This window comes from Olea europaea, chromosome 18, assembly GCF_002742605.1.
Source record: "Olea europaea var. sylvestris chromosome 18, O_europaea_v1, whole genome shotgun sequence".
Taxonomy (NCBI): domain Eukaryota; kingdom Viridiplantae; phylum Streptophyta; class Magnoliopsida; order Lamiales; family Oleaceae; genus Olea; species Olea europaea.
Genome location: NC_036254.1, coordinates 12333671 through 12344587, shown reverse-complemented (window position 1 = coordinate 12344587; position 10917 = coordinate 12333671). Strand labels below are relative to the sequence as shown.

At 34.7% G+C, this 10917-nt stretch overlaps 2 protein-coding genes across 6 annotated transcripts; one reads left to right on the top strand and one right to left on the bottom strand.

Moving 5' to 3' along the window:
* Positions 1-245: 245 nt before the first annotated feature.
* Positions 246-5308, top strand: LOC111367478. Of its 4 annotated transcripts, none has more exons than XM_022988378.1 (9): positions 246-418; positions 1290-1339; positions 1459-1586; positions 1979-2084; positions 3038-3220; positions 4170-4622; positions 4750-4821; positions 4944-4979; positions 5060-5308. In XM_022988378.1, exons 3-9 carry the CDS (start codon positions 1539-1541, stop codon positions 5089-5091), a joined length of 930 nt encoding a protein of 309 aa, XP_022844146.1. In that variant the 5' UTR covers positions 246-418; positions 1290-1339; positions 1459-1538; the 3' UTR covers positions 5092-5308. The 4 variants fall into 4 exon arrangements, 3 of the variants coding, with proteins under 3 accessions (XP_022844146.1, XP_022844145.1, XP_022844144.1); XM_022988377.1 differs by having other exon boundaries at positions 1226-1339; XM_022988376.1 differs by lacking the exon at positions 1290-1339.
* Positions 5309-6494: 1186 nt separating this feature from the next.
* On the bottom strand, positions 6495-10403 carry LOC111367476 (protein WVD2-like 3). Of its 2 annotated transcripts, none has more exons than XM_022988374.1 (7): positions 10243-10403; positions 8568-9129; positions 8001-8092; positions 7789-7876; positions 7615-7686; positions 7329-7439; positions 6495-7009 (listed from the first exon to the last, which is right to left on the bottom strand). In XM_022988374.1, the coding sequence occupies exons 1-7, from the start codon at positions 10386-10388 to the stop codon at positions 6821-6823; spliced, it is 1260 nt and encodes a 419-aa protein (XP_022844142.1). In that variant the 5' UTR covers positions 10389-10403; the 3' UTR covers positions 6495-6820. The 2 variants fall into 2 exon arrangements, with proteins under 2 accessions (XP_022844142.1, XP_022844143.1); XM_022988375.1 differs by having other exon boundaries at positions 8001-8086.
* Positions 10404-10917: the final 514 nt, after the last annotated feature.

Below are 10917 nucleotides of genomic sequence, written 5' to 3'. Positions count from 1 at the left end.
GTCACCACATACAAATTCTGTAGAAAAAATATGTACTTATAGTATTGTTCCAATTGAATACACCGCCCCAAGTCTTTAACTAGAGAAAATCTTATTAATTTAATAAAAAATACATGCACTTTTTTTGCACGACTGGATAGTCATATCCTAATAAAATTTTATGCCATAAACATATTTCGCTCCAATAAAAAATATGTAGACTATTGGAAACATTTTCCCTTTTTGAAAAAGAAAAAGAAAGAGACATTTGAATCAAACACTAACACTCCTATCTGACTTGAACCGCTTCAGAATCAGAAACTCCAATATAAACACACAACTCCCCTCCAATATTCCACAATTCCCTTCCTATATTCCAGATTTCCTCCCCATTTTTCTCCGTATTTATCTGCAACTCTCTACATCTCGATTGTATCTGGTGAGTGTAAGAAACCAGTACCAGCCCAGTTTATTCATACTATTCTTTTGTTTAATTTACTTTTGTCATATTTGTTAAGAAACTATGGTAAATTATTATTTGGGATTTCAGTTCATATTTGATCGTGTTTCATATTTTTATTTTTATTGTCTGCTGGTTTTGTCGGTTGATTTCTTTGGCTTACAGCAAATTAAAGGATCGACTCTTCTATGATAGTGTGTTTGTTTCTCTTTCTTTTACTAATTCTGAAACAGAAACCCTTTTTCTTTGTTTGATGAAATTGGATAAAAGATATCAGTTAGTTTGTAAATGAAATAAATGTAATCAGATTGAGGAAATTTTACGTCACCTCTTTAATTTCTTAGGAAAGTTTCGGTCTTGCCATTTTTGCATCTTGTTCTATTCTTGGTGACTGAAAAAACTTTACTTTTAGTTAAAAAGGAAAAATATAAAAAAAAAAAATAAATAAATGACATTTTGCCTCTCCTTTTCAAGCTTAGAGCTTCAACTGATTGAGGTTTCTTTTTAGTAGTTATGGGTGAGTGTAGGTAGCTAGCTTTGTCACCATGCAAGAAGCTTCTGGTGCAGGTGTCCTGAAGGCCCATAATAAATATATGGGCGGTTTACTGATTGATTTCTCAAAAACAGCCAACATTTCGAATAAAAAACTTGAAATTTTTTCAACAAGCTGCCCAGAAACTTCTGTTTAAAGTTTGAATCGAGATTCAATGTATTCTTAATATCCCTGAATTTGTTGCACAAATATGGTTGAAAATGATGTTGCAGTAAAAATGAAGTTATATGCAGGTGGCAATTTTATGTGATTTTGAGATTTTACGTGTAACAAATGAAAGGCGGTGTACTGGTGTAGGATTACGAGCATGAAGACAAGAGGAAAATTAATTTTAGCCATCCTTTGGTGTATGTGATCAATTCATTGCATCTTCATTTTCTTCTTTTCATGGACTCGCCATCCTTTGATTTGTGTGAGCTTTGACCACATGTTTGTTAAAAGTATACTTGCTGAATTTGGAACATAGGTGCACCTTACGGAGCACGCTAGCAAAATAACTGCATTACATCTTTCTCCAACTCCATTAAAAGGTTGCAACCGGAAACAATGGCTAGGAAAAAAGAAGGAAAAACTGTGCATCATAATATTGCACGGGTAAGCTATTGAGCATTTCTTTGATTGACTATATTCTTTCTGGTAAAATGATTGTACTTATGACTGTACATAAAAGGTGAAAAAGGAAAATGTGAACGATGCATGTACATTTATTCATGTAAACACCGATGATGAATTGTTATTCTGATTCTTGTTATTTCAATTTATATCGCAATAACAAACAAATCTTTTCCCTATATATTTCTGATTTGAACAGATCTGTGTGTTCTTGAGCTTGTTTTAATTGGTCATTTCTAAATTCAAATTTAGCAATAACATTTCTTAATCATTTTTCTCATTTTGCAGGATTCTCTAAACTAAAATTAAATTAGCATTTCTCACTTTGAAAGATTCTATCTTATATTTTTTTATTTGATCTGTAAATATTTCAGGTTCAAAACTGTATTGAAAAGTGCTTCATGCTTTACATGAACAAGGCAGAAGTCATGAACACTGTCATCACTCAGGCCCACGAAAATCCTGATATTGCCGAAATAGGTATAACTATCCAATTAGTTCTTGTAGTTTTTGTTCGAAACTGCAGGGTAGAAGCTGTGAAGAGTTTCATATCAATACGATAAAGTCAAAATGTTAAGTAGAGTCAAGAATTTTCACTTTCCTTTTATCGTCTTGACTATTATTATTGTCTAAAAACATGATTACTTCTAGACCGGCACTTACAACTTTGTTGAAATTTAGTTGATACATGCTGATAAACTTGGCACATTGTCAATACTTGAAAAATTCAAAAATTCGTTGAATCTATAGATTACTATTGCATCGTTGTGGTAAAGTTGTAATGTCAATACTTGAAAAATTCAAAAATTCGTTGAATCAATAGATTACTATTGCATCGTTGTGTAAAGATGGTAATGCCAGAGTAATCATTACCACAAGGCATAGTGAGGGACTTCATAATCGTCTATACTATAAAATCAAAGGAAAGGAAATATGTTTAAGGATGGAAAATGTACAATATTTTAAGAGAAAAGTATTTGATTGTTGTGGAAAAATCAATATACTTAAAATCTTGAATTAGGATCAACTAGGACAAAAATAAAGCATTGGGTTGAACTCTTTGTTGGTGTCAAGGAAATAGCTATGAATAGCAAAAAGTTGTTTTATTCTTGGACTTAGAAAATCTATTACGAAGCAGTAGAGTTTACGTGCTACTACATTCTCATTGTTCAATTCCCGATTATTGCAGCCATCGATTGACTTAAAATAGAAAACATTCAAAGACTGTTTTCCTTTTTGTATGTTTTCTAATGTACTATTGGCAGTAATTCAGTTAGTTTACTCCAAGAAGGTAGCTGATGTTTCAATATTTCACATCAATGTGTTTCTAGCAATTTTTTTTTTCCTCGTTAGTGTTGTCACCTTGTTTAAACTCATCTTTCATGCTGTAATATAACAACATTGCATTTTCGCATTGTATATTTGTTTTCCAGTTTGGCATAGGCTTGAAACACAAAATCCAGAATTTTTCAAGGCTTATAATCTTATGGTGTTAGTGAAGCAACAAATGGTGGAATTCAATCGGTTGCTATCAAAGCAGGCAGAGCTAATGTGCAAAACAGGATTAAGTGTGATGACTTCCATGCCCATGTCTAATGGATATGATGTTTCACCAGGTAAGAGAGTTTTCTACTTAAATAGTTGAAGGTGTGCACTTTCTTTTTCAATATTTGGATAACTTTTACATATACTTCCTCTAAATTTTATGGTAAATTTTTTTAGCTTGGGTCAAACAATTGTGTAAAATTTCCTGTTGTACAAAATCATTTGCTTCCAGCCAAATTTTTTAGGAATGTACTTCTGAGGGGCCTTAATAATCACTGTATCAGAATAATTAGATTCCATTGCTGCAATATTGCCATTTTCCTGATCACTTGGTTGTAATACCTCTGATATTTTTGGCTGCTTCATATTAGCTAAATATTGGAATATGGTGTGAGAATGAGAAATCATGAATAAATAAAAACTGAGGGTAGCTAACTAGTTCTTTGGGCAAGATTTCATTCCATAGGAACAAGTAGTTGCCTTAGTCGGAACACCACCACTACCACCAATGACGAATTAAACCTTAGACCCAATAAAATCATTGGTACAGACCTTAAGTATTGAATCTATGACTACAGGTGGTTTTGCTTGCAGCATTTTCTATACTGCCTATGGAAGTACTAGGCCGTGGTTGATTTGCCATTTTTGACCCATTTTCTGTTTTCCGTTTTCGAAAACGCCGAAAACACGTTTGGTCCGTCGTTTTCGAAAACGCATTTTTGAAAACGAATTAAAATTTATAACTGAAAACGCAAAACTACTTTTTATCGTTTTCAGTTATAAATGTCGAAAACGCTCAAAATGTGGAAAACGGGCCGTTTTCGGGGAAAACTAAAAATCGTTTTGAAAATGAAAATGGAAAATGAAAATGCAAATCAACCACTACCTTAAAGTTTGGTCTTGTGTGAATCCTTTTTCATCACGTTGTTTGGTTCATCACCACATAGCTTTGGTAAACCTTCTCTCTCTCTCTGGAACTTGTTTTAAACTAAATGCTTAATAAGTATGTCTACCCAACAGCAAACCAAAGCTCCATGTGGCGTGCCGAACAAATTACAAGACCGGTGGAAAATGCAATTTTGCAGCCGCCAAAACTTGCTACTTCACCAAATGCATTTAGCAGTGGATTGTCAATCCAGTCGTGTATGCAAGGAACTCTTGATGTGTGTACTCATGGCGGAATGATTGATGTTGCTCAGAACATGGTCTTGCCTCAAAACTCAAAAGTCCCACAAGCATTGAATGGGACGATAGTAGAAACAGAACCTCTTTATAATGGCAACTTGCCTTTCAATTTCCCTCCACACAACAGTTTCTTCGAATCACGTCCTCGAATGGGTGATGCTATGTCGTCTTTCACTAGCGTAGAGACCAATACACAACCTCTAAATGGCAGCATCTTGGATGGTTTTGGATTTTTGGATCAAAACCCTGGAGATTTTGTTCTCCCAGAGTTGGCAGCTGATTTCTCTGGTAGTTATGACTGCTTTCCCTCTCTCCCCCCTCTCCCATCTCTTGAAATTATCGCTATTTGTTGTGCTAAAATTAAGTTGGATTGTGACTAGAGGTGGACTAACTTTTGTATTCTATCGGATTTCAGATTTACTAGAAGGTAACTATATCTCTCAGCTCCCTTCATCAAAAGATGCCAACAACCTTGTGAATTTCCATGGTAAGAATCAATAGATGCCAACAACCTTTGTGGATTCCCATGGTAAGAGCAAGCACGGTTATCAGACTTTTGGTTTGTTGTTTGTTTTTGAGGGTAGATAATGTTTGTATCTTGACCTTCAGGTGACATGGATGCTGACCTTCTTATGGATTCCCATGGTAGGAGAGAGACAATATTATGATCCTTCTGGATTGCTTTCTTCTTAGATTATAACTAATATTTGTATCTTGAACGTCAGGAGACATGGACGAGTGGCATGTATCACTCTGAATCATATATCGAGATTGGATCATGCCATTGGCTGCTTTCTCCAACAATAGTGCATCTGCAGTTCATTTTCCAACCCCGACCTTTTTAATGCAGTTTTTCTGTCGTGTGTTTTGTACTGATGGTTTCGCTTTGTCTAAAACTTTGGCTGTTTCGGTTTGGAAGAATTTCTTGTATCTATGCTTCTAAGTTCCTTCTATCTTCATGATGTTTTTGCTTAGATATGTCTTGTTCATTGTTTGGTATCTTGAAGCAAGTGATATGCACACACTTCATGTCACATTTCAAGAAAAATAAAAATGATCAGTAATTTCCCATCTAAAAGTATATGTTTTCTGTGTTACTACAGAAGACGTTTCCATCTTTGAGAAGTTTTGTTAGCTTTCTAACTTCCTAAAATTCTAGTTGAAAGAAGAAAAAAAGAAAATTCTTAATCAATTCTACTATAATTTGTTATTGCCTTAGACTCTATGGGAACAAAGCAAAGGAGGCTGAATGGAGAAAGAGAAGGGACGAGGGCGGTCTTGCTTGGACCCACAGAGTACAGTACCAAAGGTTCTCGAACTTCTAGGCGGTTTTTCTTTTGAGCAGATATTTACCGTTGAATCTTGTCAATAAAGACTCCTATAGTTTTTGTTACCAAGATGGATCGATCGCCCTAGATAGACAGCTACATAGAGGGTCTCTACGTGGCAGGAATACAATTTTTTAGGTTGACCACTACATAGGAGCAATAGCGAGGCATCATCGTATTCCCAACTCCAATCATTCATCAAATTGTTAATGTAATAAAAAGGAAAAACTACAATTTAAATATAGAGGAGAAACAGAAATCCGGCAAATATTTATTATGTACGCAAACACAGACAGACAGAAGATCAAAGTAAAGCATAGTTTTCCATAATTAGGGATTACCATAATGTCACAAACCAATTGCTTCATATTCAATCCCATTAAAGCACATTGAATTGAAAGGGGTCCCATGCAAGTAAATTTACATCCTTCACTGAAATATGCACACACGAGGAACCATACGTTTTCTTGGAAGTGGTGAACCTGGAAATTCATTATAAGCATTGCTTTCAAGTTTCAACTATTTCAAGGTCATTGCTACATTAACACCATGCTTTGTATAAAATGTGCTCATATTTGCAGAGACTGGTTTTTTACCCAGGTGACCAAGCAACCAAGGAAATTGATTGGTCACACGAGGATTTATGCTGGAAATTGTTCTCTACGGCCACCGTCTAACAATCCACCTATTTCAAAAGGTCGAGGACCAACTTCCTCTTTGTAGGTTTGAGATCAATTTGCTCCTTGGCTAATAGGTCGAGGACCAACAGTATCAATCTTCCCTGTATTATATGCATTTCAAGCATGGAGAAAACAATAAACGATCACGAGGCTAAATGAAAGGAATAAGATTTACTATCACATAAAGTTTCCTCTGATAAATATGATCATAACTTACAGAAATTTACAATTCATAAATCATTGTAACACAAACCACTGCAAAGAGTTTCGCTGCTTAAACATGTATCTGAAACACAATGGTCACAAGATGCAAGACCTAAGACTTTTCAGCAATAAATTAAAGCTCTTTCGTCCCATTAATCAGAGAACTTACCCAACCTCAAGAATTTACAGCAATGTCTGCATGTCTATCTTCATTCACCTTCAGTGCAAAAGCCTCATATATCTCTCCTCCCTGTCAAGTCTGATCCTTAATTTTTCAAGAAGCGGTACCATTCTGGACATTGATACCAAGTTTCCTGTTTGTAGTAGGGAGACTATTTCTGTAAATGGTAATACTCTGACGGGGTCCACGACCATAAGCACCAATGCACTTCTCAAAATCTCCTGCATCCCCACAACTCTTCCTCCTGCCCAACTTTGGCGATCTAGCACGAGTTGGAGGTGGCTGACATCCAATGACAATATCTTTAAAGGTTTTCAGGAACACTAATAAAGAAGCAAACTAATATAGTAACATGGTATCACGTTTCTGACAGAATATATGAAGTCAGGAATTAAGATTGCATGGAACTCATCTTAACAACATAAATATGAAACTGTTTAGAGCTTCAATTGCATAGAAACGTGGGCTCTTAAATCAATTGTGGTGTCTTTTTGTGTATTAACTACCAACTACCAAGTCAGTGTGCATAGAAGTAATAGGACTATATGGATAATTTTAACTCCAAACGAGTCTCAAACTTTGCCAAAGTAGCGTCAAGTACCTTTTTCAGTTCAACTTTGGGAGGTGGTCCCTCGTGGTAGAAGCTAGGCATTGGGCTTGCCTTAAACGACAAACCTTTTCTTAGTTGCTTGACAGCTGCTTGAATCTCTTCCTACAAAATTGAAGAAAGAAAACAAGCAAAAAATACGGATGTGAAAAAAGACTTGCTATATGGAAGAGGACAAAAAGGATTTTGTTATATCAATACAGTTGACTATAACAGCCAAAGGAGGGAGAGTTTATATTTAAACTTAAATAAGTTGATGAGAACATCACATAGTATGTACCTTTGTCCTTGCATCACACTGAGTTTTCTCAGCCTCAAGAGCTTGATGTTTCTCCTCTAATTTTGAATAAAACTGAAACATACAAGCATGGTCAAATGAAAAACAGGGTTATGCATTATGGTTCAGTGTTATATAGATAACAACTTCACTTGTCAAAGATTGATTCAACACTACCTCCTTCCTTCTCTCTGCACGTGCACTGCACCTGAAAACAGGGACTGCTGCAACAATTGTCTTGACCTTTCTTCCTGATGCCACAGTTCTTCACATAGTTGAGGAAGCATTTTACTCAAATGAAGTATAGACATAAGATATGTGAAAGAATCCAATAAGGAAATATTTAAAAAATAAATAAAATTCAGTGCACTAAGCAATAAATAGGATACGAAGAAGCAACAGAACAGTTATCTTCATCAGGACGCTTCTTATTAGCAGGTTGCAACGGCTTCCTCGATACCATAAGTGAGACAGGCTGCACCTAAATAGAAAACCTACAGTATTAGTAGTTGATTGGCTTCTAATTTTACATTCATAAGCCCCTTCGCACCTCAAAATTACGTTTCCCAGATCCCAGAAGTTTTCTCATGCATGAAAAGCCAGTTATACAATTTCTTTAGAAACAAAGAAAGCAAGAAGCTAATAAAAAGTCAAGATGCAGAAAAAGATTTCCCCATTTATCACGTGACAGAGTAATTGCACAAGTTTTCTATGTTAAAAACAGGAAAAGAAAACATGCAAATAAGGGATTTGTTTTCTTAATATATAGGTTATTTCAAAGAGTAAGAAACAATAAAATCATGCACATTTGGCATATGTAAAACAGATAAATTACCCAATACACGGAGATTTATCACAGAAATGTTCCCTGGAAAATGTTGACAAAAACAATTGCATGCATGATTGGAAAGTTATAATCAAGCCTAAAATTCTAAAGTTTGATGCAGGGCATTTACCACATTCTTCTTGGCAGTACTGGAGTGTGGCAAACCATTGACATGAGGGGGTTTATTTGCAGCAGCAACGTAGTCATCCTCAGTCTCATGAGGCCGAGTTCCACATAAAGCGCGCTTTTCTGTTGCCAAAGCAAATGGCTGTGGAACAGTGCACCTTATTTTGCAGTTTCCAGCAGCACAGTTCATAGCAGGTTTGCCCGAAGGTCTTGACTGCTTATGATCATCAGTTACTTTTTGACCTTTAGATTTTGCGCCTTCCTTCTCCATGTCAATCTCATTTGAGCTTGGTACATCTTGCTTTTCACATTTGTCAGCTTCACAAAGTTTAGTAGTCTCAACAGGCCTTTCAGTGTCGCATTCGTTTGTTTCATGCTCCTTTACCACAGCCTTTTGTCTCAATATATCAAGTTCTGGATCCAGATTAATATATTTTTTTGGTTGTGCCTCGTCTTGTGGACTGGCAATTTCGTAATTTGGACCATGGGAAACATTACTTGAGACAATTATGACAGCATCTAGCTTCTTGTCCATATGAATATCAGTAACTTCTAGCCTTATTGGACTGAAAATAAACCAAAGAAGGTCTCATTGTGCAATGGAATGAATGCTATAAATAAAATTTCCTCGCATCACCGTCCTTAAAGAACCACAGGCAAGAAAAAGTTCCATCCAACAAGAAATTCACTTTAGTTTCTAAGGATCCAGATACTTTTACACATTTAACCATCCTGCGTATCTGTTTGTTATCAGCCTACATTCGAAAATCAATGACAAAAGGTGCCAGCAGTTGTGTGTTGACCCCTTTCTTTTTCAACTACATTACGTATAATCATAATAAACTATTTCCGATACATGAACTCGAATATTAGGTGAAAGAAGTTAAAACTTAAATTGTGGCACCTAGTGATGCAACTGAAAGGAAATCTATATGATATCTGAAAAGAAGGAATAGACAGAATCATAATACTTCCCAACAAGGGAAACATGAGGATAATAATAGTAACTACAACAAAAACAATACTATGATAAAACTTTGGCAAGCATGTATGTTCACCTTTTATCCTTATTAGTAAAAACCTGGAAATTGGGATTATTTAGAAATTTAATTGTAGAAGGATAGAATAAAACCTCTTATACTAATATTTTTTTAATCGATACTTAACACAGACACAACAATAGCAATATGGATGGGATCGAGGACAAGCTACATAATAACCTGACCCCAATTCCAATAAGAAAATTTTAAACGGAAGGGACAAAATAGAAATTAAAAGTGAGTTTTATGTATCCTAATGAGAAAAAATAAATGATTTGCATCATATGGAATTCAGTTTTTAAACATCTATCCATTCAGACCAACTTTAACTGCAAAATTTTAACAAAAAGTAAATAAATCCAAATATATATATTTTTTATTTCCACATTTCACATTAATCAAACCATTAACCCCAGAAGAAAAAAATAAAAATCCATAGAATTCATTTCCAACTGAAACAACACAAATTAAATGCCAATTACATTGTACTCAGATCTTCTTACATTAAAATGCGCAAATCAGTGTAAAAAACTGAAAAAGAAAAAGAAAGATCAATATGCATTAATCTATATGCAATCATGTATGCACAAATACGTACGGATAGATATAAAATGTGGAAATGCGAGATTTTTATCTTACAAATAAATTGATATTCTGATAATTTCTTCCTTGTTCAGTTTCTGGGAATTATGCTTTCCAGAGAGCCGAGAGGTCTCATCAACTGTGTGTGATTTGTCTTCTATTGCAGATGGTTTATACTGGTGTGTTGGGTGGGATGGGGACATGGAATAAACTAACGGCGTTGAGAATTTTGAATGACGGCGTGGTTTAACCGACGAAGGGGTATACAAAAGGAAATTGCAGAGACAGTCCCCAATCTATTGTTCGAATTATAAGTTGGTACACAACTTCAAAGGGATGCAAGTTGGTAATAGTGTTGATTTGTTCAATTTTCTATCAAAAGAACATTTACCAGTCTCTTTAAACGTAAAGAGCATCTTGTGTATATTAGAAAGTATTCTTAAATTTATTTCAGAAATTTTCTATTATTAGCCCTTTATTTTATTTTTTAAAAAACATTTAAGGGTATAGATTAAATTTTCAAATCAAAGTCAATAATTATTTTAACCATACATTTTGTAAGATCGATAATTTTTAAATATACGTTTTATCAATTATATCAAAATTCATTAAAAAAATAATTTTTAACTACACCAAAATAGGGGCATTGTTTTTCTTCAATTTTAATCAATATATATATATATATATATATTTTTTTTTTTGAGCGTTGAAATTTGTAATATTAGGCTATGT

What these genes read in the sequence shown, in the direction of transcription:
- LOC111367478 (XM_022988376.1), top strand. Translation starts at nt 1,539, where the DNA reads ATGGCTAGGAAAAAAGAAGGAAAAACTGTGCATCATAATATTGCACGG. An exon ending in TGGATATGATGTTTCACCAG is followed by an intron (nt 3,221 to 4,169) that starts GTAAGAGAGTTT and finishes TCTACCCAACAG; the next exon opens with CAAACCAAAGCTCCATGTGG. An exon ending in CAACCTTGTGAATTTCCATG is followed by an intron (nt 4,822 to 4,943) that starts GTAAGAATCAAT and finishes CTTGACCTTCAG; the next exon opens with GTGACATGGATGCTGACCTT.
- LOC111367476 (XM_022988374.1), bottom strand. Translation starts at nt 10,388, where the DNA reads ATGTCCCCATCCCACCCAACACACCAGTATAAACCATCTGCAATAGAA. An exon ending in AGTGTGATGCAAGGACAAAG is followed by an intron (nt 7,440 to 7,614) that starts GTACATACTATG and finishes TCAATTTTGTAG; the next exon opens with GAAGAGATTCAAGCAGCTGT. An exon ending in CCAAAGTTGAACTGAAAAAG is followed by an intron (nt 7,010 to 7,328) that starts GTACTTGACGCT and finishes ATTGGATGTCAG; the next exon opens with CCACCTCCAACTCGTGCTAG.